Consider the following 27,713-nt stretch of genomic DNA (forward strand, 5'->3'; position numbering starts at 1 on the left):
GCGGTCCGCCAGCGGGACAGCTCTTGGGCAGATGGGTGAGCTAGGAACCAGGCTGTCCCTCTGGAGAGCCCTAGATGTCACTGTTGCCTTCTCAGCCAAGCTGCTCACTTTCCATTTGATGCAGCCCCGGGCGACATCTCCCCTATTTCGGGCAGGGGAGTATTCGAATGTCCACAGGATGGAGATTTAATCATCTCCTTCGTCAGCTTCCGGGGCAGGCAGGTGACACGGGCTCCTCGTACCGTTATTGATCACCGCAAGCCATTGCCCCCGATCAGAGCAGAGGACGGACTAGCATAGGGTGGTGTTTAATCTGGGTTTCAGCGGCTTTGGTGCTTGCAGAGAAACCTGATTTGGATCAGCTGAGGCTCCCTGGTGAGGGAGGGGCACATCCTGGAGCTGCTGGAGAAAGCCATTTGCAGATGCATAACCACCACGAGCAGCACTCGTCCTGCAAACCCCAAACCTATTCTTGAGCGCCTGCTATCAGCACCTTCTCGATTAGCTATTTACGTGTACAAGGCACTCTTGGAACAGGAAGTGCCGTTATCTCTGTTTTACAGATGGGGAAACAGAGGCAGAGAGAGAGGACCTGCCTTGCTCACAGTCGCACACAGCCGGGAGTTGAACCCAGATTGTCTGACTCCCAGTCCAGCGTCTTAACCACGAGCCCACCCTTTTGTCTGGAGTCAGGGCCTGCAGCAGAGCCAGTCTGCAAGCAACTGAGTGCGTGGCGGTGGTCTGCAGCAGGCAGCCGGCCCGGCTTGGTCGGAAGAGGTAGCAGCCCAGCTCTTAAGCCATGCAGCAGCAGGGCAGCGGCTGCTCAGAGCATTCGCCCAGGGCTGAGTTAGCGCACGCTTGTTCCCAGCCTTGCTCCTGCCTTGCCTCACTCCCGGTAACCCGGTCCTGACCCTCGGCTCCGATTCCTGACTGTGGCTCTGACTTCGGGCACCTGGCCTCTGACTCCATCTCTGACCCCGGGCTCCAATGCCACTTTACCAACTCCTGCTCCACCCGGGAGACCTGATTCCTGCTCCGCCCAAGAGGCCCGCCCGCGCGCCCCGGTTTTGAGTTGCCACAGAGAGGCCAGATGGAGTTCACTGCTCAGCTGCTGCTCTGTTGGAGAATCCACCCTCCCTCCCTTTTTCTCCCTAGCCGCTGCAAGTGCAGGTGAGCTAGTGATGAAGGCAGACATTTAATGGGCATGCTTACAATCTTCCTGAAGCTAAAGGAGGCCTGCTCCTGCTGATGGTGAAACAGATGATGCCACACGGAGCGGGTCAAAAAAGAGCAATGTACAGCTCAACACGGATGAGGCAGGGAGGGGCTCAGCAATTTGCCATGTTGGGCCCTAACTAACCACAAGCTCCTAGGACTATCCTGTGCAAAGAACCGTTTCCTTCCCTGTGTCTGATCAGATAGGGCTCAGTGAGTCAGCGTTCAACGGAACTAGGAAGCCCCCGTAATATTTATTTCAACAGTGGTGAACTCGGTACATAAGGCATAAAAACAATCACAGTGCATTTAGCTACAAGCCTGCAATTTCATTGTGAATAGCACACTACAGCCCACAGAGCAAAAGGTTCATTACAAGAGAAGATGCAGCAAACAGTAACTGTCCTCTGACCTGTCCCTTCCTATGAGGAAAGCACACCCAGTGTCACCATGAAGCCCACTGTTTGGAGACCGTGTGGCAGGGACACATTACAAAGACTAGAACCTAAAGCCCCATGACTTGGTCAGTCAAGAGAGGAATGGGGTCAAAGAAACATCACCCTACATTTCCCTCCCAGTGCGGGGTGCTGGGAACAGTACATGCCCTGTGTTTGATACCTACAGTTACCGCCAGCGACTGCCTGGATTCAGCATTGGGATGCCCACAGCCCGTCACGCAGCACTGGAGAGGGAACAGGCTCTGAAGAGTGGGCCGGAAGGTGACGTTGCCCAGGGCTGTCTCTGAGCAGCCTGCCCTGCCATTCCCCTCCGAGTGGTGGCATGTGAGCCCAGGGCCATGACCCCTGAAGAGGTGTCAGGGGTATGACCACCCGGACTTTCCCAGATTGCTGAATGGGAAGTGGGTCCCTGTACGGAAGGGTTAAGAGCCACTGTCTTAAAGGGCCCAGGCCATGCCAGAAGGCGTTCACAGAAGAGACTTAACCACAGACAGGTACACAGAGATTTTTATGTTATTCATTTGAACAAAGAACATTAAATTGAGATTCCTTCACCCATTTAAGTGCAAAATAGTAACATGCCCCTTGTACATTAGTATAAATTAAAGCAGCGTCCCAGTTGTAACACTGTCTGGGCCAGGTCCACAGCTGGGGGTAACTCCTTCGGCTTCCTAGGAGCAGTCTGATTCATGCCAGCTAAGGATCTGGCCCCTTGTGCCCATGCTAGAGAGAACATCAAAAACGCAGCAGGCAGGTAAAGGTCAAGAGGACAGAACAGCAGTTTCAAAATCCCCAAGCCAGATGGAAAAACCAACCAGGTTCACCAGGACCCCCATTCCATATGCTCAGCAGTGTCTGCTCCTGGCAAATGCTCTTCGCTGAAGACTCTCTTGCCAGATGCCAAGTGCCTTTTGGGGTTGTGGTTGCTCAGCTAAGTACAGTACATCTCCTACTCACGTAACACAGACTGAGGCAACCTTAAGCCGAGTTAGATGGCCACCTAGGACACTGCACCCAAGAGATGTCGGGATGGAGAGGGTCACTCCAGTGCCCAGGAGGGGGCTGGATGGCCCAGGAAATGAGAATCGGAGAACCCCTGGGCATGTGGCAAGGTGTTTAATGGTCCGGCAGGAAGCTGCTCAGAGTCAGGTTGTCTCCTTCGGTCTCTGAGCTATTGTCTGTGGGCATCTTCATCCTCTTTACCTTGCTGGGCTTCTCCCCGTTGGCCACCGGCTCGCTGTCGGGCAGCAGGGCTGAGATACACACCATCTCAGTGTTGAGCTGGCGCACCTGGCAGACACGCTTCTGGCGCCACAGCAGGGTGGCGAGGACAGTGGTGCAGACGATGAAGATGGCAGCCACAAGGGCTAGGATGAAGATGGCCAGCAAACACTTCCCCACCAGGATGTTTGTGTGAATCGGCAGCTTCTGCAAGGGGACATTTGCTGTAACAGAACCACCTGCCGGGGGCCTCGTGGGAGGAGAATGGGTCTTTCCCACCTTGGAGAGGCCATGCCTCCAAGTGGCCAACTCCTTCACAGGCAGGTCCCCTTCAGAGGACTGTGTCAGAGATTCAGGTGGTGAAGTCGGTGAGCTTTCCCCCAGCCCCTTCATTCCCACTGGCCTGATGGAGGAGCCATGTTCCCGACTCTCCGTGCTGCTCGTGAGGATATCTTCTATCCCAGTGGCTGCCGCTTCTGAGGAGACGGTTCTGGAGCCCTGAATTGGAACCACCTTGGCTAAAGTATCAAGATGGTTGCCCACTGTAACTCCGGCCGCTTCTGTGGAGACGTCAGAGCTGTCAGCAGACAATGGCTCTGCTGTAGTGGTAGCATCATCATCATAGAAGTTTTCTTGGGACGTACTTTCATCTAGCTCCTGAGGAGCTAGAGAGACCTCAGTTTCTTCCACGGGATGCTCAGAAGGAGTCATGGAGAATGTGTTGTGGTGGCCGGTGGTGGTGGTCTCTTCAGCAGAAGAATTGGATGACTTCACCTCAGCTTCCCTCTTCTCGCGGATAAACACGGGGAAGTCAGTGCTCCCAGCCCCTGCTGTGTCCCACACCCACTGGCCCCGCTGAGAGCCCCCAGCCGCAGGAAGCCCGCCTGCTGCCGGGCTCTCTCGAACTGTGCCATCTCGGCCACTGAGCTGGATGGCTGGCAGCTTGTGGGCAGAGACCTGGAGCAGGCTCGCAAACAGCAGCAGCAGCGTGGCCCGGATTGGAGCCATTTGACCTAGGAGGAGAAAACAAAGAGATTAATTAAATTAACGGTAAATTAAATTAAAGGTAAAAAAAGAAAAGGCTGAGGAGGTAAGAGGAAGCAGCTGATCAAACATCCCCGTAGAGATGAGCTCGAGACGCAAGATTAGGTCCCAACATTTGTGAGGATTCAGCGCTGCATTTCCATTCTCCGTCGCCCTGACGCTAACTGGGTATGGCCAGTGGCAACGCTGCAGGCTGAAAGCGTCCCTACATCAGAATGCGTTCGCTGCCTCTTCTCCCCACCTCATGCCTTCACAGCCTGATAACCCCTTTGTCGCTTCCAGCATGTGCGAGTTGGGAGGAGGAGGAGGAGGAGGATTACAGTGGCACTTAGGAACCACAACCCTGGACGAAGGCCCCCCTGCGCTAGGTGCTGTCCAGATAAAGAAAGACACCTGTCTCCGCCCGAGGGAGCATACACTCTCGGGGGGGCGGGGGAGGAGGGAGACAATGAACAGTGTTTGGCTGCAGAATGGAGTCTCAGCCCCGGGGTTCCAGAAAGCTGTCCAGGTCACTCATGGGGTATTAGGTGGCACAGAGAACTGCTCCAGGCAGCTCCGCAGGAGGAGTGTTTACGAACAACAACTTGTATTTTGCACAAATGACAGAGTGGGATCTAGACCTCTCCCTATGCTAGAGCCACCAGGGAGCTGTTAGCAAACAGGTATGTCTGCCTGACTGCCTCCCCAGCATGCCACCTGCAAACCGCCGCCTTCAGCACCCTAACAAGCATGGGCCTTCAGTTTGCAGGCATATGCAGAAGGCAGTCTGGGTATGTTAACCATGTGCCAGTCTCTGTAGGGCTCCTCCCTCCCTCCAGCTACACTACAGAGCAGAGGTTCTCAAACCTATTTGATTGTGCCCCACTTCTGTGCGTCTGTTGTAGCAGATTGTGCGTCCCCCCCGCCTTCGGGTGCCCAACCAGCAGCCGCCGCTCGCCAGCCACCCAGCTCTGAAGACAGAGCGGAGAAGCAGCGGCTGCCAGCTGGGCGCCCAGCTCTGAAGGCAACGCCACCGCCGGCAGTTGTAGCAAGGGTGGCGGGGTACGGCATTGCCGTCCTTACTTCCTCGCTGCTGCTGGCGGCGACGTTGCCTTCAGAGCTGGGCGCCCGGCCAGCAGCCGCCGCTCTCCAGCCACCCAGCTTCCATGGGTGTAAGAGCATGAATGTGCACAGGAAGTTCCGCCCCCCCACTCCCCCAAGGCTTCTCATGCCCTGCCAGAATACGTTCTGCGCCCCCCAGTTTGAGTACCTCTGCTATAGAGAATGGGCTTCTCCATCAGGGAGCCATGCTAGAGAGAGCAGTGCCTAGTTGTCTGATTGATAGCAACTGGAACTGACCAAAACCACAAAGACTCCGGCTGCTGATGGAAACACGTTACACTTGCATTTTAAATGAATGGATTGTATCATCCGCCACTCCATGAGGGACCCCCCTCCTTGGTGAAGGAGCTTTGCCACATTAGCAGCTGGGAAAGAAAAACCTTAACCCCGCCCCAGATGGCTTGCAAAAATCTGGGATATTTTACCCTCGGGGAAAACCGATGAGCCTTGAGTGGGATTTGTACGCCAGCTACCTGTGCCCAGTCATGGGTCACTTGCATGACTTCTGCGGCTGCTCAGAGCTGGAGGTGGTGAGGCAATGCTTCTCTGTTTGATAGGGCCGAGGAGCCCAGTCGAGGATCAGGGCCCCCGTGGTACTAGGTGTTCTATGCAGTATGAAGAGATAGGCCTTGCCTCACGGAGCTTGCTGGCTACCTCGTGACCCGCAAAAACCCAGGGAGAGGAGCGGGGCACCCAAGGGAGCAATGCTGCAGCCAGAGTCAGCCTCCCTTCACCCCTCTGCGCAGCCATTGCCAAGTGCCCTGGGGATTTGGCAGAGGACAGTGGAATGACTCTGTGGGGTCCTATGGGGAGCTCGTCTCCTGCAAACTTCTGAACTCCCCCCCAATTTCAATTCCATGCCCCCCACTGGCTCTGTGAGGTGGGTGTGTTGTCCCCCCCTGTGGCACTGATCTATGGTGCTGCCTCTTTGCCCTTACACTCATACAAAAGTCTCTCTGATTCATGCAATTTATAGTATTGATGGGGTGAGGGGCAGGTTGTAAGCACGATAAAATAAATTTAAAAAGGGAGACGGACGAGCTCCCTCCTGGACTACCAGGAAAACCCAGCTTGGGGCTGGTGTTGAAGAGCTGGACTCACAGGCAGGCTTGTGGGGGCTCAGTTCTAAGGGGAGAGAAGACATAAGAACGGCCATACTGGGTCAGACCAAAGGTCCGTTAGCCCAGTATCCTGTCTTCCAACAGCGGCCAATGCCAAGTGCCCCCAAGGGAATGAACAGAACAGGTAATCATCAAGTGATCCATCCCCTGTCACCCATTCCCAGCTTCCGGCAAACAGAGGCTAGGGACACCATCCCTGCCCATCCCGGTGAATAGCCATTGATGGACCTAACCTCCATGAATTTATCTAGTTCTTTTTTGAAGCCCCGTTATAGTCTTGGCCTTCACAACATCCTCTGGCAAAGAGTTCCACAGGTTGACTGTGTGTTGTGTGAAAAGACCTGCACTGCTCCAAGCCCCTAGCAGAGGAAACCACGACACTATCAGCTACAATTGACTCCAGTGCCACAAACCCCGTTTCAAAACAGGAATCAGCTCCACCCATGGAAACTGCAGATAAAAGCAGTGGGTTCGTATGCGTCCTGTTTTGCAGCGTTCCTCTTCCTCCTCTCTCCTCCCCCCCCACCCCCACCCCTGGCTCCATGCACTGTAGGAGTTTTAAGACCTGTGGAGGGGTTCACAGATTTAATTGCAGCCGTTCTGTTGAGTGGATCTTTCCCCACACCTCCTCTCAGTGCTGCAGGATTGCTTTCAGAACCCAATTATGAGTGGTCTGGTACCAGTGCAACCAAGTGGGGAGCAGTCACTAGGCCAAACCCCCGTACAGACAAAGCCTAAGTCAAGTGCTGTGGAAAGAGGGTTAATGGAAAACAAGGAGAGAGAGAGAGAGAGAGAGTGTGTGTGTGTTGGGGGGGTGAGGGGGTTCTCTAACATGGCTAGTGAGATCACTGCCTTTGGAGGCCAAATAATTAGATTATTTTGAGTCCAAATGGCTGTTATTCCTGAGTGGTTTTAAATGTCCCTTTCAGATGTAATTTAATTTAATTTACGGGCTAATTACCTTACAAGGATTTCCTTCCCAGAGAGAGAAGGTAGCTATGATGGAGAGCAGATAACATCTCTGCTGAGGAGCTGGAGAAAGTTTGCAAGTAAGGAAATGCACTTTAAGGAAGTAGAATCTCAAAGCAGCTCGAAAAATAACTGTGTAAAAGCTCTGGAGTCCTGTTAACGCACGAGTAGCGGTGTTAAAAGGGTTAGATGTAACACAACAGCCTGCTCTGCGGTAGCACTGGCATTCCAGGTAGCTCCCGAAGCACTCAAACTGTGTACATATAAAAAACCCACGTCACCACTGAAAGGTACCCTCCTCTGGGGCAGAACGCAGATTTTGTAAAACATGCCATTCACTGTCCTGTCAGGGGGAAAGGCTGTCCCACCCACTGGTCCTCCAGCACACTGTGCTCCAGCTGCCTAAATCCTCCGGCAGAGGACACCCATCTTATTCTCATGGTTTAGGTGGAGTTTGTTCGCTCCTGATCCTCAGCAGCCATTTGACTTGCAATATTCAAGCAAAGACCCAACTGCAGAGTTCACACACTGGAAGGCTGTGGGCGGAGAGGGAAGCCATGACTGAGAGATTTGGGTACATTTCTAGAGGAACTGAGCAAGAAAGTGGCCCAGCAAGGAGCCTGGGTGTGTGTTTGAGTCTCTAGAGTGGCTCCACTCAGAGGTAGAGAGAAAACATTTTCAGAACGGGCAGAAAGATACGGCAAACCACAAAGATGAGGTTTATACAACGGCAAACACACCTAGAGCCAGGTTTCAGATGTGAACAGCAGCTAGGCTAGTGTGAAGGAGGAAAACCCAAGGGGCAGCACTCCACCCTCTTTTGATCAGGGGCGTCTCCGCTTGCCACAAACAGGACCCCGGTTGTGAGCACTCCACCCTGGGTTTGGTGCTCAGGAGCAGATCTCAGCAGCACAGGAGCCCACCAGAGCCTGGTCTACGCGTGCTGCTGGGAGCTACCACTGGGAACTTCTGCTGGAGATTCTCTAGGGCAGACAAGAGTCCAGGACCAAGATGGGGTGCATTGCACTATGGTTGCACATATTGTGACAGAGAAGAGGTCTTGAGGCTGATCTCTCTCTCCTTCACACCAGTGGCAATCAGGAGTAACTCCTGGGAGTTACCCAGCATGACACAGGCCTATTGTCAGAGAGGTTATTTGTTAGTCTCTAAGGTGCCACAAGTACTCTTTTTCTTTTTGCGAATATAGACTAACACGGCTGCTACTCTGACACCAGGACAGGCAGCCAGCTGGAGGGAGGTGAAAGGTTTGCAACACGATGGATAAAATCCATTCTTTTTAAAAATAAAATCATCAATCAGAGAAGCTTTTATTTAAAATGTCCTTTTATTATTTAAATATTTTTTTCTTTTTAAAACTAAACCTATGTAAATTAAATTTGACATTATGAAAACCTGTATTAAGGCCTAAATTCACTATAATCTATTAAAATAATGTAAATTAAATAAATAGTAATCAAGCAGTACGTGTTTGCTGCCAAAATTTTAAAGTCAAACTCCTGAACTGGTGGATGTCACTAGCTAAGCACCTGGAACCAGAGATCATTGAAGTGCTAAAGCAGCTTTTGACAGCACTAATCTCTTCTGCAGGTTCAGAGAGAATACTTCCTTCATTTCAGTTTACTCAGTTCAATGACCAGTTCATTTGAAGTCGAGAAACTGATTGGGAGTTGAAAGAGCAGAAAAGCTTGTTTTCTGCTTCCAATCTACGAATAAAAATGAAGCATGAGAGGATAAGATCGACTAGTTCTAAAATCTTGAAGGGATTGGTGACCAGAAATAATTAGTTCCATTTATTAACTACAGATAATAATTCCTTTGTTTAATAAATCATTTAGTTTTAAGTGCAAAAGATGTTTGAGAAATGTACTTTTTTTCTTCTTATGCATCAAGCATATTTAATGTAGTTTTATTTAAAAACAAATTTTAAAATGCTGGCTTTGTGCATTTTTAATTTAATTCCAACTTCTCTACAAATGCAGCTGGACACGAACCACAAGTAAAAAATTAATCGCCTCGTAAATAAGAAATGCATCATTCACTATTTCCTTACCATCAAAAATGTAAAAATTAAGAATCTGAATAAATGTACAGTAAGCTACCTAATTGCTTGAGTGATATAGAGATAGTGTCTCCTCCTGATTAGCAAAAGTAATAACAAATTATACCCATTAGTGGGAATCAGACTTTTTTTTAAAGAAAAAAAGGTAACTACAGCACAAATTCAAAACCAGACTAAAACTGATCACTTAAAATCAAGTTTTCCTACTCGCTGCTTTAAACTGTGATTAGAACAGGTGAGTTAAATCACTAATTTAATTCCCCCCTCGTTTCCCACCCCGTTTTGAGGCACCATGAAGAGCTGATGAACAATTACTTCCCTATAACTTAAGGCCAGGGGGTTTCTTTGGCAGAAGCAGTTCAACTAAAAATGAAAGGCCCTGACTTCCCAGTTAATGAGAAGCGTGGGCCCTAGATTAGCAAGGGTAGGACGCATGTGTCCTCCCGTCTCGGGGTGGGGGTGCAATATGAATGCAGCATGAGCAGCTAAGAGATCGACTTCTCTGGGCATGGCCTCCCCTCTCTGTTCCTTGTTCAGTCTCCCTTGCCAGAATGCTTCCAGAGAACTTCCACATTCACAGTGGGTCAGAATTTAGGCCAAATTTAGACCCTTACAGGGATGTACCTTCCGGGGGTCTCCCAACAGAGCTCTCCATGATCTAAAAGAGCTTTTCCAGTGCAAACCCACCTCAGGGCACCCTAGAACACCCGGAAGTAGGGGGACGCTGAGCAGGTTTAGGTCACTGGAGCTGTGCTGAATTATACTGGCTCAGGATCCAGCCCTAAACATTTCAGGTTGGACAAGCAGATCTGCTGGAGGAAGGCCAGCACACTTACAAAGGGCCAGGTGAAGACGCTATTACAAAGCCAGCAAGAATTCAATCACTAGGATGTCACCCATGTCTCAGGCCAAAAGATAATAAATCTCTGCCCATGACGCAGCCCTTCCGGTCCCTTATCATGGCAGAATGGCTCCACCGCCACAGCTGGACTCTCATGCAGCTGCCACAGAGCCCTGGTAACATGGGCGCTGCTTTGAAATCCATTACCCGTCACAGCTGCACAGAGGCTAACGTACAAGGGAAACGGCTCCAGAGCCTTCCAGGTCACGTTCTATTAAGCATCAATTGATCTCTTAGAACCCGGTCTAGACAGGCAGCGCTCTCCAATGGTCAAGGTGCCAGACCGGGTTCTAAGAGATCAAGGTCCTACCCCAGCTCTGCCCCAACTTGTGTTATGGATTAACCTGGCAAAGGTCACATATTTTACACTGGTAAGCCTTTGCACCCTGTGTGCCTCAGTTTCCCCATCTCTAAAGGCAGGAAGAACAGCACTTACCCAGCTCAGTAAAGCACACAGCGATCCACAGCTGAGCCCTACCCAGATGCTAACTACACAATGGCATGGAGTCAGAACGAGGGTTTTGCCCTCCTCTACAGCCATGAAACCCCATTGCATGGAAATCAGCCCAGTGGGTCTAGGGTAAGTCTTAGGTTTGGCATTTGAAATAAACCTGAGCCTATCGTCATACTAGATCCACAGCTCTGCCTTGTGCCTCGCTGATTGCATCTCCCTCAAGGAGCTGCTGGCTGAGCGGCTCCAGGCACTGCAGCTGTTAAGGAAGATCACTCGGTGTGCTTGTAACATGCCCCTGACTGACTGAGCTCCAAGCCTGCCCACCCACCCAGCACTGCCTTCCCCACCCCGATAGCCGCTTACCCTGGCTTGAAGAGGGCTGCCAGCGAAGGACGGGCGCAGGCATCACTCAGAGACCCAGTGCAGCGTGTGTCGAGGGGAAATGCTTAACGCCCCTTTCAAAGCCCGACTGGGTCTCTGTGCTACCTGCAATAATTCAGGAAGCCTCCCTGCCAGTGTACAAGCAAGAGAAGAAGGCGGAAGAGAAGTTGTGGTTTGGAGAGAACACGTGACACCGCTCCCAGAAAGAGTGCATCACAGCCGAAAAGGAGAATCGCCACCGGGCCCGCAGGCCGGCTTTTAATGGATGCTTCACTAGCTGGGGAGCCAGCAAGTAAAGGGCATCTCAGACTCATGCTGGGCTTAGCAGCATGATAAACCTTACCCAGAGCAATGGCAGAGGCAGGAGACGATGGAAACCCTGCAGCTGAGCCCCGATTAAATGGCCCAGGAGAGTCAGAATTCGAGGGGGTAAACACGTTACAAAGTCAGCTGCAAGGCTGCTCCAACTGGGCAACGCCTTGGCCTCTCCTTGCCCAGGGCAGACGGAGGCAGCGTCTCACTCCTCCTAGTCTGAACAGTACGTACGTTGCTGGCACCAGACCATCCCTACACACTATGTACAGGGTGGCCTGTGGGCGCTCTTAGTTTCTTGCCATTTACTGGTACTTGCAGCATTCCCTGGGCTTCGAATGGGGAACGAGGGCAAGTTTTGCAGTGGCCGTTGAAATGCAGCACGTAAATCTTTACTGTTAAGGGCTCTCCGAGTCCTGCCTGGTTGGATTCATGGCAACGAAGGGAACCTGGCTTTGAAAAGCAGAAGGGGAAAACAATGAACCCAATGATGTGTTTTAAAACTCCCGCTCAGGACCCGCAGCAGAGTCAGTCTCCAGGCTTCCCAACAAGAACAGCTGGCCAGCAGCAGGCTACCCGATTGACTTCGCCACCTGACTGGTCAGGAAGGGCAACTGGCTGGCTGCTGGCTGGAACAGCAGGAGCCGGTAGGACACAGGCGGTGCCGTCCCTTCCCCACTCCACACCCACCTTCCTCCTTTGTCCCTGATTTCACACATCTGAGGCTGGACCAGCAGCATCATCCCCAAGCTGAATGAGGAACTGAAATCCAGGCGTTTGGAAAGTGCTTCAGCACCAGGCTTCCTCTGTGCACGCCCCGCTCAGTTACTGCAGCACAAAGCTGAGGATTTCCCAGGGCTTGGGGGGAAGGTTGAGGCCAGGGACGAGCTAGAGTTAAATCCTGTTGCTGAGATCAGACCAACAAGAGTGCGGTTAAGACTGGAACTGGGAGGGGATCTGCCACAGACACAGTGTGTGACCTTTGGCAAGTCCCTTTACCTCTTTCTTCACTATTTATAACCTGAGTATATTACTGCACCTAGCACAATGGGGCCCTTCAGGTGTTACTCAGAATAGAAAAAACAGGGAAAGGGGACAATCCTGGAGAGCAGCTAGGAAAACACTGCATTTGCCTGGTTGGTGGTACCTAGGCTGCGCAATTAGTAACATTCACCCTCAAGCTGGAACTTGCAGGACACAAGGAAGCTGGGGAATTGGGACTCTTAATAGATTTGAAAGTGAGGCCAAAAATGGTGTCAGTAGCTGGGTGCATGGAGTTCCCTCTATGGAGCAGGGCACTGCATTTAGGAGGATTGGCCTGTTTGGAGGGGCCTCTCTTTTTAGAATATCTAAAAAATGGTTTCCATATGGATCACACATCCGGCATGTACCACCCCCCTGCAATTGGAAGGGGCAGATCTATACACCCCAGGAAAAGGAGATCGTCCAAAGCTCACGCCCTGCACTGAGCATCCCATGTTGCCCTCAGGTGACCAGATGTCCTGATTTTATAGGGACAGTCCCAATTTTCAGGGCTGTGTCTTACATAGGCGCTTATTACCACCCACCCCAGCTTTCCACACTTGCTGTCTAATCACTCTAGTTGCCCTCTTGGGAAGGCTGGGGGGCTGGATTAGTGTTATCGGTATTTTGAGGTTGTTGGGGTTTTTTTTGGGGGGGGGGGGAGAGATATGCCCCATAAAAAGCTGGCATGGCTAATGTAGCTACTGTAATGATGGGGGAACCTCAGATAGGCTTGGGTGTTGCCTTTCTCACATCCGAGACGAGCATAGTGGAGAGATAAGCAGCAGTTTATTAGCTGGAAGAGGCTCTCTGGTTTTGACTGTTCTAAACAGTCTATTTAACCACATCACAACAGCAGAAGCAAACGGCAAGTTGGCAAGAAAAAGATGAAGGAAGGTCACAGCTGGTTGCCCTGCCCATCCAGAAACAAATCCATCTCTGGGGTATGTTTCCAATGCAACACTAAGCAGGCAAGGACAATTTAGCTCCTGCTGGAACTTTAAGAAGTGCCCATACATCACTTCCCAAAATTATGTTTGGGTCAAATCAAGAAGTTTCAAACCTTTGCATGTCGAACAAAACCAGAAAGGTTAAGGCATAAAATGAGTTGCAGCTAGCAGGGAACATAAAAGGCAATTAGAGGAGGTTCTTTAAATACATTAGGAGCAAGAGAAAGACCAAGGAGAAGGTAGGTCTACTTCCAAGGGAGAGCTAATAACTGATGACATCAAGAAGACCAAGGTACTTAATGCATATTTTGCTTCAGTCTTTTCTAGAAAGGTTAATGGTGACCAGATACTCAACAGTGGGCTCCCACAGGGTCTGAGTCTGGTACTATTCAATAGTTTCATTAATGACTCGGTTAACGGAATAAAGCACATGCTTCTAAAACGTGCAGACGACACCAAGCTGGGAAGGGTTGCAAGCACTTTGAAGGGCAGAATTAGAATTCAAAATGACCAAATCAGAATTGGTCTGAAATCAGTAAGATTAAATTTAAAGACAAGTGCAAAGTATTCCACTGAGGAAGGAAAAATCAAATGCACGACTACAAAACAGGGACTACCTGGGGAGGTGGTGGTACTGCTGAAAAGGATCTGGAGACTACAGTGGATCACAAACCGAATACGAGTCAGCAGCATGATGCAGTTGTGAAAAAGGCTAATGTTATTCTGGGGTGTCTTAACAGGAGCGTTCTACGTAAGGCTCTGCTCGGCGGTGGCGAGGCCTCACCTGGAGCACGGTGTCCAGTTCTGAGCACCAAATGCGGACAAATGGGAGAGAGTCCAGAGGAGAGCAACAAACATGATCAAAGGTTTAGAAAACCTGCCCTATTAAAAAAACGGGCATGATTAAGTCTTGAGAGAAGTAGCCTGAGTGCGGGACCTGAGAACAATCTTCAATTATGTTACAGGCTCTGAAGATGGGACAAGAAGTGATGGGCTTAATCTGCAGCAAGGGAGATTTAGGTTAGATATTAGGAAAAGCTTTCTAACTCTAAGGCTAGCTAAGTTCTGGAACAGGCGTCCAGAGTAGGTTGTGGAATGGTCGTCGTGGGAGGTGTTTAAGAACAGGCTGAACAAACACCTGTCAGCACTGGCCTAGGTTTCCATGGTCTTGCCTCAGCACGAGAGGCTGGACACGACTTCTCGAGGTCGCTTCCAGCCCGACATTTCCATGACAGTAGCGCAGCCTCTCCACGTGCGGACTTCCTCATGACACTTGGCCTTTCTACCGCCCCTCCCCATGACTAGCTCAACACCCTTCGCCGGCATTCTCACTCAGAGCTTCAGTGATGGAGGCATCACCCCCATCTTACAAAGGCTGGCACCGACAGACAGCTGTCAAGTGCCCCATGCCTGTGGCACAACCTGAAACAGAACCCAGGAGTCCGGACCCCTAGCTCCCTGCTTCACCCAGCAGGACCCAGCCTGCTCCAGCACTCAGCTGTGAACAGATTTCCCATTAGTTTCTGAACTCCTTCTGCCCACCCTGGATTTACTTAGTGTGAAACTTGAGCCCTCCAGACATGGCGCAGCTGTGCAGAGGCCAAGCTCTTGGGGAACAGCTGCCACAGTGAAAGAGGACCTGCATCTGCTTTAAAGAATTTGGGGTTCTGCACAAACCAGGAGTGTCCAGTGTTAACAAGGTTCCATATTGTCCCTGGCGCATCGTTCTCCAACCTGGGAGGAACACAGGCCTTTACGAGTCAGCAGGGCTGGCAGTTGCAACACAAGGCTGGCTCAGGGTATCAGAGTGGAGGAAGTGCACAGACACAGTTGTGAAACGCTTTGCTGCAACTTACTGTAAATTCCAGTGTCCTTGGAGAACAAAGCCAGCAGTGAGTGCCGGTACGTTTGCTAAACGGCAGCTGCTATCCTGAAAATATACAACTGGCTCCCTGTTGTAGACTTTTCCTTCAAGTTGAGATTTTCATAGCCGACATGGGAACCTAGCCCCACAACTTTCAACCCCAGCCTTGAACTTTGACATTGCCAGGTTTCTCTTCTCCCTGTGGTAAATTTCAAACAGATTTAAATTGGGAAATAGGTAGTAGACAGCACATTGCGTCCTAGCTCTACGCAACAAAAGCCAGAGTGGGCCGATTCTGTTCTCCTTTCTCCTCACACTCACTGTTCTGGCAACCTTGGAAGGCGTCACCAATCCAGCTGAGCCAGCAGTAATACAGTGGGGATTGTGTAAATGGAAAAACACCATGCAGCTTACTTCAGTTAAAGGACGTTGTTGGGCAGTTCACATCCAAAATGAGCTTTGCTTTCCCTCCCAGCCTCTTCTCTCAGGAGACTCCTGGACAAGAAGGGAAGGAAACGGGGGAAATCCTAGTGGGCTGGCTCCTCCCACCCTCATCCCTGGAATGGTTTTGTTTACAGCTGTATCGATATGATTTAATACTGATCATGTAATTTAACAGGCCAGTCGCACCTTGAGGTGCAGGGTCCATCTTTCTATCATGGCAGCCATCTATCTAGGTCCCTGTACCGTGCCCATCACCACCGAATTTGAGCAGCTCCCTCATGGTAAGTGCTCCACTATGACATGGAAACCCACACATGAAACATAAGACAGATCCACAGGAGTGCTTCTGGTATCCGTGGAAACAGTTCCCCAGAAATACATGCTTCCAAAATAGGATTTTGCCACAAGTCGACTTTGCTCGGTGGTGATGAATATTCAGAGGGGAACTGATGCATGGCACATTGGCAGGGCCAAAGGGTGGGAAGAGCTAAGCCCGTCGGCATGGATTCTGGTTCTGTTACAGGGGAACAGTTTCCTCCATCTCTTGGCACAGTAAGTCTAAGAATTAGGGCAGTCAAGAGATTAAAAAAATTAATCACGATTAATCATGCCATTAATCACACTGTTAATATAGAATACCATTTATTTAAATATTTTTGGATGTTTTCTACATTTTCAAATATATTGATTTCAATTACAACAGAATACAAAGTGCACAGTGCTCACTTTATATTTGAGTACAAGTATTTGCACTGTAAAAAAACAAAAGAAATAGTATTTCAATTCACCTAATACAAGTACTGTAGTGAAATCTCTATCAAGAAAGATGAACTGACAAATGTAGAATTATGTACAAAAAAATAACTACATTCAAAAATAAAAACAATGTAAAATTTTAGAGCCTCAAAGTCCACTCAGTCTTACTTTTTGTTCAGCCAATCACTCAGACAAACAAGTTTGTTTACATTTGCAGGAGATAATGCTGCCCACTTCTTGCTTACGTCACCTGAAAGTGAGAATAGGTGTCGCAAGATATTTACGTGCCAGATGCGCTAAAGATTCACATGTCCCTTGATGCTTCAACCACCATTCCAGGGAACAAGCGTCCATGCTGATGACTGGTTCTGCTCAACAACAATCCAAAGCAGAGCAGACCGATGCATGTTCATTTTCATCATTTGAGTCAGATGCCACCAGAAGAAGGTTGATTTTCTTTTTTTGGTGGTTCGGGTTCTGTAGTTTCTGCATCAGTGTTTTGCTCTTTTAAGACTTCTAAAAGCATGCTCCACATCTCGTCCCTCTCAGATTTTGGAAGGCACTTCAGATTCTTAAACTTTGGATTGAATGTTGTAGCTATCTTTAGAAATCTCACATTGGTATCTTCTTTGTGTTTTGTCAAATCTGCAGTGAAAGTGTTCTTAAAATGAACGAGTGCTGGGTCATCATCCGAGACTGCTATAACATGAAATATATGGCAGAATGTGGGTAAAACAGAGCAGGGGACATACAATTCTCCCTCAAGGAGTTCAGTCACAAATTTAATTTTTTTTTTTTTAACGAGCATCATTAGCATAGAAGCATGTCCTCTGGAATGGTGGCCGAAGCATGAAGGGGCATACAAATGTTTAGCATATCTGGCATGTAAATACCTTGCAATGCCAGTTACAAAGCCCCATGCAAACTTCTTTTTTCACTTTCTGGTGACATTGTATATAAGAAGAGGGCAGCATTATTGCCTATAAATGTAAACAAACTTGTTTGTCTTAGCGATTGGTGAACAAGAAGTAGGACTGAGTGGACATGTAGGCTCTGAAGTTTTACATTGTTTTGTTTTTGAGTGGAGTTATGTAACAAAAAATTTACATTTGTAAGTTGCACTTTAACAAAACTTGCACTGCAGTACTTGTATGAGGTGAACTGAAAAATACTAGCTTACCATTTTTACAGTGCAAATATTTGTAATCAAAAATATACACTTTGATTTGAATTACAACACAGAATATATATGAAAAAGAAAAACATCCAAAATATTTAATAAAATTCAATTGATAACAGTGCAATTAAAACTGATTAATCGCAATTAATGTTTTTAATTGCGATTTCTTTTTTTGAGTTAATCGCGTGAGTTAACTGTGATTAATTGACAGACCTACTAAGAATCACTCTCTCTGGCATCTGTTAAGCTCTGCAGAGCGACATGGAGAAAGACATGACAGCAGCATGCAGGGTCAGGTTGGATTCCACCCCCTCACCCACCCCGGCTTCTCAGCTCAGCCAGGAAACTGCCACATGGGAAAGTTGAAATTTGCCCCTAAACTTTGGGGAAGCCACCAGTTTGGCTGGAGTGAAATTGCCTGGTGAGAGTGGGGAGAAGCTGGGCCCACTGGCACAAACAGAGAAACTCTGCCTTGGAACAGACTAAATACCAAAGTCTCAGCTGGCACAGGCAAACCCTGGAGCATGGAGACTGGCTGAGGTTTCACCCAGCGCAGCTGGCTGAATGCTTCTTGCACCCAGCTGCAGCAGCCTGTGGGGGGACGTAGGGGTACCTCACTGGGGGAGGGCAAAAGGAGCTGAGGGTCACCTCACAATGTATGACTCTGCCATGTGGCTGGATAACCCAAATCCACATACTGTATTTGTAAAGCTTGTAAAACAGTCACCCCAGTCTTAACCTGTAGAATTACAGAATCTATCACCTTTGATTTGTCTCCACCCGGTCCAGGTTTTTAGGGGCTATAGAGAAGTCAGAACATGGTTTGTTCTAAACAGCCTCTTGCTCCCAAATCCTCCAGGCTGGGCAGCTTCTCAACAGCTGCAGATTGTGAAGATGGCCCCTGCAGTAAATCACACAGCGGAGTGGCCAGGCTCTGCAGACGGTCTGCCCTGGCCACCACACTGCAGTCTGCAGGCAGACAGGCGCTAAGCCAAGTCAGGCACAAAAACTGAAGGAAGACAGACTCCAGGGGGAAGACATTGCGTGTCTCTTCGCATCCCCAGAGTAACTCCCAGCAAGGAATGCCACAGCTATTTGAACTTTCCTTTGATCAAGTATCTGAAAGGTGCTGGGGTAGTGGCAGCCCTCGAGAACATGATGCTCTGCCTACACAAGGTGCATAGGGTAAGAATCCCTATTGGGCTCTACCATCGTGTCTACTCCGTACTCTGGAGAGCCAAGGGAGTCTGCATGGGCTGTATGCCATCCTGGCGTGGCAGGATGTGTGGTGCACACACTTATTTGCTGCTAGGAACTGGATTGAGAAACAAGCCATTTCACAAAAGCCTCTAAGCAGCCGTGGGACGGGTACAATTTTCAGTCGCTGCTGATGTGGCTTGGATTCAAATGAGCAAGCCGGAGGTGAACAGCTCCAGGCTCCAATACCCACTCCTCAGCCACCTACCCACAGATATTGGAGGGCAAAGCTCCTTTCGAGAAGCATCAGTTCTGCACAGCTGGAAGTTGACTGGAAATGAAAGGCCTTCGTGGCCTGCTTGGAAAAAGGGAATGTTTGAAATACATGAAAATACAAAAGCAGTTTGTGAGTTCTGGGCTTCTTTCCAAGAGCGTCAAACTAAAGGAAGGACCAAGATTCTCTCATAAATGGCTGCGGGTAGAATTTTCAAATGTGCCTAAGTCCCATTGCAAGTCAGCAGGGCTCAGATTCAGTGCCTAGGTCACTTTTGAAGACGGGACTCAGGCACATTTGTGAAAGTTTCATCCTGTCTATTGTGTGTCTAGACTATTGCATCCTCCGCTAGTTTACAAAAATCCTAACCCCAGCCAGAAATAAAACACTGGCTGCTCCCTACAAGCTCAGGTTGCTGACACGCATTCAAACGTAATTGAGCAGCGCAGAATGCCACAGGAACAAGGTGTCAAAGAAAAACAACAGACACAAACTTTGTAATCAATGATTTTATCTTTGAAAATGGAAGCAAATATTTGGACAGGGTACTATGGCTGCTCTATAAGAGCGCATCTCTCAAATACTTCGCTGGTTCTCTTCTGGGATAGCACGGCTAAAAAAAGCTTTAGGCACTGACTCCGTTTGAGCCTGGCTAGGCATCATCCGTTCATTTAAATAAAATACAAGCTACAAACTAAAAAACCACGGAGGACTTTCCCCCCGCCCCCTTCTCTTCAAACCATCACGCTACCTTACACCAGGGTTGGTTGGGCAGTTAAATCTGGCATTTCAGGAACTTCCTTCCCTCGGGTTAGAAATACAAAGACCCCCAGCACACAGACTTGACGCCACACATACAAATTAACAAGGAGATCACTACCCAGGGGATTTTGTTTGCCAAAATCCACCCCACCCCACCAGCCATTGATCGCAGTACAAAAAACACCAAACACTCAAATACCCCAGAATTGTCTAGGCTGCAAACTCCATTTTCAACACACAATGCCAAGAACATTGGCTCGCTGTCTTAAATAACCCAGAGCTGGCTTTATGAAGCTTTCATCCTGTGACACTACACATTTTCTGTCCTCTCATCAATTTCTTATGCTTCACCTGCTAAAAGTTCACTTAACTGTCCCAATGGTACGACTTCACCTTAGGTCAGGAACACTCACGTCTTCCAGAACAAGAGACTCCTTCATCGTAAGTTTTGAACATGCAAATACAAGAAAATGGAGAACTTAAGAAATTCTAGCTAAACTACTTGAAGAGAAATTCAGCACTCACTCTTTTGCCCAGATGAAGGAATGTGAACCTGTCCCATGCAAAGGCAGCCTCTTGTCTGGCACTTCCCTCATTAATTGGGAAAGCAGCCCTCGTGAGCGTGTGTGTCTGACGGGCATATGCATATATATATATATATTAAGCTGCAGTGAGGTGATTCAAGGATCAAACCTCAGGTGGAAAAGGGTATTTTAGGCTTATCAGCTGGTTCACTGCTCTGGCCCCCAGACAGGTTTTAACTGCACTTGTGTTTGATCAGCCCCTCCCCTGGTGCCAAGGCAGGTTATACTGGCCTGGGTATGGCTCAAACGAAGGTCAACACTCATCACAGCAAACTGTGCAGACTACCAGAGGTCTAGCACCCTTTGCCCCAACAGGTGCTGAAGCTGCTCACCCCTGCAGGTAAATCCTTTGCAAGCCTGATCAGGGCCCACCTGGGAAGCTGCGTTTGTCACCAAACGCTGCTCCCTCTCATAACGCAGACCCTCATGGTAAGCAGACATTCACTGGGCTTAGGCAGTCACTGGACACTCGGAGCCCCACGCCCAAGTCAGCATGTTGGCTTTGGATTAACATGCACTTACACCGAGTCTTTCAACTGGGGATCTCAAAGGTTTCTGAGACCAGGGCAGAAAAGCTGGGACTGCAATGGGACTGGAGATAAAGGTTACTTATATTTCAGGAAATCTTGTGTTCCCTGGGATGGGATTTTATTATAGCTGGTGGAGTTACCAGGAGTGAGAGAGAGAGGGAGGATAGGTATTGGAGGGGTTTTATTTCTGGAGACCTGTCATTGTAAAGTTACCCAACTGCTTCTAATGCTGCTTTGAAAGCCATACTTGGGCTGGAACTTCTCAGAATCAAAAATGGGGGCAGAAATAGTTTAAGCTCACAAATTTAAGAGCTTCTTTGCAAAGCAAAGGAGTCTGGTCTTGCAGCATTTAATACAGACAAAAATGTACAGCTAGGCAAAGGACTGGAATAGACATAATGGAAAACTTGGCTACATGCTCATGTCCTGCTTGCTTGCAAATCAGAATTCTGGCCATTCATCTTCGCTATCTCGCTGCGCACCCTTACACCTTATGTTAGCTGATAAACAGAATACATGTCTGCGGTGTAAAAATATTTGGCCTTTAAAAAACAAAAATGCCCATTCTGACAATGTTAGAATAATCCAAAGCACAGGGTGTTGGAATGAGGACAGCATGACTCCAGGACAAGGGTTCAGTCTCTCGAATGTAGAAGGGGAAGAGAATTATGTGGTGACATGAGTCACTTCACTCACAACCAAGTTTTTTAGCGAGGTGCTGATGGTGACTGGGACACTGTTAAAAAGGCAGTAAAGTCAACTCACATGGGTTTATGGGAGGGTCTCTATAAACTGCTTTGTCCACACTGCAAATGGAACGGATCAGATTGTTCAAAGATGAAGATTTATACAAAATAGCCTCATTTTGTTCTCCACACAGTATAAACACACACATGCACAGCCACACCCCAACCTCTACACACTCACACAGTGCTGTTCCTTTAGATTTAAAAAACAAATACTGCAAAATGCCAAATAGGAAAAATAAAAGGCTACTTTTTTGTGTGTGGCAACTTTTAAAAAAAAATGGTTCAGAACAATGTGGTGTTGGTCCCTAAGGAGACTTGGGCACAACACAAAGTCAGAATAGTTTGTTTTCAAAAATTCATAACATCTGGAAACAAATTGTAAAAGTAGCACTTAGGCTTTTGACTTAATTTTGACCAAGTCATGTAACACATTAAAACATCAGAAAAATCTTTCACTAAAAAGCTTGGCTTTTAATCATCGGCTTTCGCTGAAGTTAATTTAGGAGAATAAAAAGTTCTTATTGGAATGCTGCACGCTGCTGCTTGACGAACTTCTGAAATGGAATGTCTTCTTGAGTGCAGTGCCTGCCCAGCCCTGCTCCAGCTTAAAGTTCTGCTCCCTTTGCTCTCAAACCGTCATCTTCGCCATCTGCTGTTCTAACTTGGAAATGCGCTCATCTTGATTGGAGATTGTGTCTTTTATAGATTTAAGCTCTTTCAAAATCTCATCCAATTTGGCTTCGTTTTGCTGGAACCAAACAAAAAACAAAACCATGATTCATTAAAAATTGGCCTGGAAGGAGCAATTCTGCATATTCAAGTTTGAGGTTTCCAAAGCAAACGTGTTCCAACACAAAGGGATTTCAAAGGGAGATTCTTACAGATAAACCAGCTGAGATGGCTGGGAATCATGTGCTCTTGAGTGCTACCATGAAGCTTCTGACACAGGGTAACATGCTAATGGCACAGCAGCGTTTCTAATGGAGTTAATGCGAATGTAAAGGGTACACTGGGCCATGGTTTGCTTTTTAATGGAGTTTATGTTCTCCTTTATCAATAGCCATCAGTTCAATGGCCCAATACACTGAATCTGCTCTTATAACCAACGCTATTAGAGCACCTGTCAGCCAGTATCACCAGAGTACAGGGCATTTCACACCCTCCTTCTCAGCAGTCCACTCTGCCAGGGTTATCCGGTCTGATTTGCTGTGTTTGGTTTTAGACAAATGATGGGCTCATGAATTAGGATCCAAAGTTCCTCTGTTAACCAGCTGCTTTCTTTGAATTACATACGAAAGGCAGATTGCTGTGGCCGCCACCCCTGGAACGAGTTCCCAGTGTGGGAACAGGACTTTTAGTGTCACAAGCCATTTCAAACACTTCCAGTGCCTAACAGCACAAAACCATTCCTCCCATTGCAGCTCTGGGCTGAGGGAATGTAAATCCCCCACATACGTGTGTGACCAGATCACCAGGCCTAGCACACATTTGTGCAAAAGGTTCACAGGGCACTTCAATAGCTACAAGTGATCTTAGACTTACCTCTTGTCCGGGAAACCACATACCCTAGTAGCACCTGGGCCCTACGTCCATGCTAGCTAGCTAAGCTGTTACTACAGGGATGGGCCCAGTGTAACGAGGGCATTTGGTTTTTTACTGAGTCAGAGGGTAGAGCAGCCCTGCCTGAGACTCCAGTGCCACTCCCTGATGGCCTGTGAGATGTTACTCACAATATTTGAGGTGTCTGCTGCTTTCTTTGGGGTGTTAATGAGATCGCTTTTCTTGTTTGCTGCAGGCTTGTTGTCCAATATGTTCTTTTTGACCACCTTGAGATCCCTGTTCTTGCCTGGAATGTACCCATGTTTCAAAGAAATGAGAATGGGATCAGCATTCTTCCCCTCAAACCACTCTTCAGCTTCCAGAGCTGCTTCTGGACCAGCCGTATCGGGATACAGGTCATCTTGGAAAAGGTCAGACTAGAAGTCAGAAGGAATTGATTAGTAACATGCTTTGGGCTGGAAGGCGCTATATAACTTCCACTGCGTAACTGCAAGCAGCACCTCACCTTTCGGGGGACAGTCATGATAATGGGCTCGCACTTCCGCTCGTGAAGTTTGAAGAACCTTTCAAAAAGAAAAAGCACAACTTAGTGGGAGCAAATGCCAGTGGCACATGAAAGCTGGGCTTCTTTCCTCTGTTCACCCAAATGGATACTAGTGGTCAAGTGAGAATGATTAAGAGGTTTCAGCTGGGTAATTTCTCCCCCCCCATTATACCCAGCAGTTGAAGGGGCTTTTCTAAGGGCTGGTGAAAACTACTCAGCTTTGTGCGCCAATGCTTCTATACCTTTAATGACTGGGTGGACTGAAGGGCAGCCTGTGCGAAGAGAACAGCACATGGAAACAAGATTCTTTAGGCAGTCTTCAGTCTGGCCTGATGATCTCTCAGCATGTCACAGAGTGCTGCCGAGACTATGGCGATGAGCACTATACAGATATCGTCTACACGCACTGTATCTTTGGTCGCCAGGCTGCTGCATGACACACTGCCTATCTCCACCCCCATCTTCCACCTCTACTCAGTATTTTGAGCTAGAAGACCATCACCAATTAAACCGTTACAGTGGGTGCCTCTTCCTTGTCGTGGGATGTTTACCTGGCCTGGCTTTCGCTGGCAGTTTTCAGTCATGTCAGCAATCTCTGGTTAAGACAGTGCTGCTGTACTGTTCTCCAAGAGTCCGAAATTGTTTCTATCTAAGTTTATGAAGCAGCACTGTGCAGCCTGGAAGGAGATTAATGCTAGACCATCAAAGAGATATCCTCTTAATATTAAACCCTGTAGTAAACCAGGCTTATGTCCGACCCAATATAGATCAGAACTGCCTAGATGGAACACACTTGGTTTTAGCAAGGCTGATTCCAGCAGCTTGCTGTGTCAGATACTGTTCATCAGTCTGTTACGGTCTCAGCCAAAACACTGATCCATTTTCAGTTCAGATCGTATTATCCCTAGCAGACGTATTAGTACTTGTCACTGGGAGCGAAGGGTACTACAGAAATCCTGCTGGAACATGGAACTCCTCTCTCGCTTGCTCTCAGATGAGGGGTCTCTAAGGCAGTCACTGTTTGTGTCACTGTGTCAGACCACACATCAGATTGAGCTTTTAAGTGCTCTCAAATCTATCAGTTCTTGTACCAAATGCACCTCTTGCTTCTGTGAGGTTGTTTTGCTTTTTACTATATGAACCTGGCCAGCGCGGCCCAGGACATGTACCAAAAGCAGGAATTCTAATTAGCTGCGTTGCTCACATCCACATGCCAGCCACTCAGCATTTCTAGTTACCTGGCTATTTCACACTTGTTCACATCCAGGCCCCTCTTTGGCATGAACCCCATCCCTCTCTGCGGTTCTTTGCTGCTGAAGGTGTTGAGGTAGTGGACATACGGGGATTCATCGGTGATCTCAAAGTAGCGAATGCTGCTGTCACCCTACAGGGAACAAAAACGAAGGCGAATAAAAGGGACTGTGATGATTCCATGGCCCTGGGATCCCCTCTTGGCTATGGGATACTGTGCTTAGCATGTGGGGAGGGGGCTCCTTTCCTAATGAGGCACCGTGTCCTTTACACAAAAAGCAGGCTGAAATCTGCTATCGATCCCCCTCCCTGAAGAAAGAAGAAATGCATCATGCCAATGCACAAGCAGCCTCCAGCCCACTGGCTGCCTCTATGCAGCCGTCAAACACAATGGCAATACTAGAAACACAGTGCTGCCCTGGAAAGTCAGCAGTCCAAAGCAGACGTGAATGAGGCAGTGCTGGAGATGCGGGCAGCCACAATGGAGGGGTTAACTGCAGGGACCAGTGGCGTTTCCATTACATGGGAGGCAAAGGGAATATCTCATAACAATCTGACCTTCAAAAAGCATCACATAAAAAGGAGAGAAGCATCAGAAACAATTGCCCCAAGAGTAATGTACATTTTATAGTTAATTTTCTCCAGCTGAAACTTTCACTGATCATCAGGCTAATGGCCTCATCTCAGCCAGCTCAATCACTATCAGTCTGCTGCTGCATTCAGATAGACCTATTAGCATGGCGATCATAAAACAGATGTCCAGTGTAATCACGGTTCATTATCTCAACAGGCTCTCACAAGTGAGGGATACGGTCTGGACTTAGAAATCTAAGTGGTGTCATAATCTCAGCACAGGACTGGACACCAGGAACTTCTATGGTCCAGTTCCATCTCTACCACCCTCTGTAGCTTTGGGCAAGTAAGAATTAACCTCCCTGCCTCGGTTTCCTCATCAGCAGACTGGGAATAACTCTTGCCTTCCCTGCAAGCATGTAGAAGGGGATGATTGTTTGCACAGCACTTTGAAAGTGCCATGTATTTAACTATATAATATGGAGTCATCTTGTAACAAGTATTTCATTGAAAAGGATGTGCAAAAGCATGCCATTTATAACATGCAGCATTGACAAGGAAGCATCTGGCCCATGTTTGAGTCTGGCTGAAAGTACAGATTAATAAAAATGGGTCGGTGGTCTGGAGATATCGGACAGGAGAGCTAGAAAACAATTACTCCTCATGAGTTCCAGGGGATTCTAGCTGTCTCTCTAAAGCAGCAGAAGAGGTAGTAAGAATGGAAAATGAGTCTCTCTTGTTAGCTGCTTATTATGAAAATGTTCTTCTATCTGCTTGCATGGATCCTTCTCGGTAATTGCTCATTTGCCTTGCTTATCTTTAAGCTGCGTGTTGGCAGGAAAACTGGAGCAGCAGTGAGCACTTTAGAGCACGTAACACCAACAGTAAATCACTTTCAGAAGCAACATGCACAACTCCAGTAACTGACCCATAAACCAAAGTTGGCTCTGTACACATTCAGGTGTCTGAAAGGGCAGTGAAGGTACCACCTGAGGGTGCCTTCGTCCTATATTAATGCCAGGGGTCACTTGGGTCACCATCCAAAGGGGTGAGTCTGGCTGTAAGGCAAGTTTAACTTGTATTCTTCCCATACAGCTTTGTTTGGCCTAAGTAAACCCTGCCAAAACAAGGCTAGGTGAGCATCCCTCAATCATATTTTAGGCTCCATGGGACTGTCGTAAAGTCTTATGGAGTTGGAATAATCACTCCAAGTCCCAGATCCTTGCAGGTTCATCTGCAGCCTTGACAACCGCCGAGGTGCAACATTTTGTTTAACTTTCCAACCCGTGGTTTTTAAGAAACGCTTTTGCGCACAGTGAAGGACCTTGTGCGCTCCAGCTGAACGGAACGCCCTTCACCAGCAGCACCCAGTCACCAGCACCACAAGCAAACGGCTGCAACCACTTCACTCCTCTTGGAAGTTGCTCTTTACCTTGCCACACAGGTAAATGATATTGGTGTCTGGGTCATAGAATGGAAGCAGCACCCCATTGCTGGTGTCCATTTCATGCAGGGCTATTGGCTCTTCCATATTTTTCTGCAAATGAGATTTGTATCAGATCATTAGAGAACAGAAACCCCCAGTAAATTCATTAGCTAAATCCTTTGAGATTCCTACTGTTTAGGGGAACGACCAACAGCAATTTCACTACTCTGAAGCACCTGACGTTGTAGCACATACGGTCATTGTTTGAGAGTACACTGGTTTTCTGAGGACCTTCCATCAAAAGTTGTTTTTAACAGGCCCCCACAAACACACGCAAAGTTAAGGAAGAGATTAGACACACAATCATGGTACTAAGTCTATTGCACAGTCGAGGAAACAGACCACGTCACAGTTAGGTACCACATTACATTGGCACATGAAAGATTTTGGATGGAACTGGCCCTCTCGGAAGGCCTGCAGGATCTGCTTTTTGCTTTGGTCAGATTTACGTTTGGCTCAGCTGGCTTGTTCTAGGACATCACTCCTTTGCATATATTTTCCTGATCTGTTCAATAATAAATGCAGCTTTGAACATTTAGCTGCTGTTACGTCTTCACTGTTCCTGGGAAGACACAGTAGACTTCCTCCAAGGAGGTTATACGAGAGTAAATTTCCTTTACAGATACAATTTGGGGCCTAAACAGATTGGCGCTGTGCTCGGCTGTGACATGTAGGGGCAGGATGAGAGAGCTAAGAAGGGGAATATAATCTCACTAATAAAACGTAAAG

The 27,713-nt window shown here is 48.2% G+C and overlaps 2 protein-coding genes across 5 annotated transcripts in view; both read right to left on the bottom strand.

Annotated features, from left to right (window-relative positions):
• Positions 1–1,450: 1,450 nt before the first annotated feature.
• Positions 1,451–11,084, bottom strand: SELPLG (selectin P ligand). Its single transcript, XM_077835300.1, has 2 exons — positions 10,928–11,084; positions 1,451–3,907 (listed from the first exon to the last, which is right to left on the bottom strand). Exons 1-2 carry the CDS (start codon positions 10,968–10,970, stop codon positions 2,790–2,792), a joined length of 1,161 nt encoding a protein of 386 aa, XP_077691426.1. The 5' UTR covers positions 10,971–11,084; the 3' UTR covers positions 1,451–2,789.
• Positions 11,085–19,439: 8,355 nt separating this feature from the next.
• CORO1C (coronin 1C) overlaps positions 19,440–27,713 on the bottom strand; it is a 78,123-nt gene continuing 69,849 nt past the window's right edge. For all 4 annotated transcript variants that reach the window (XM_077834640.1, XM_077834638.1, XM_077834639.1 and 1 more), the window contains 5 exons: positions 26,931–27,035; positions 24,913–25,058; positions 23,636–23,693; positions 23,301–23,546; positions 19,440–22,318 (listed from right to left, as the gene is read on the bottom strand). In XM_077834640.1, the coding sequence (XP_077690766.1) occupies positions 22,199–22,318; positions 23,301–23,546; positions 23,636–23,693; positions 24,913–25,058; positions 26,931–27,035 (675 nt within the window). In that variant the 3' untranslated portion in view covers positions 19,440–22,198. The remainder of the gene's footprint in view (positions 22,319–23,300; positions 23,547–23,635; positions 23,694–24,912; positions 25,059–26,930; positions 27,036–27,713) is intronic.

The sequence above is a fragment of the Eretmochelys imbricata genome, chromosome 15 (genome assembly GCF_965152235.1).
Source record: "Eretmochelys imbricata isolate rEreImb1 chromosome 15, rEreImb1.hap1, whole genome shotgun sequence".
Lineage (NCBI taxonomy): Eukaryota > Metazoa > Chordata > Testudines > Cheloniidae > Eretmochelys > Eretmochelys imbricata.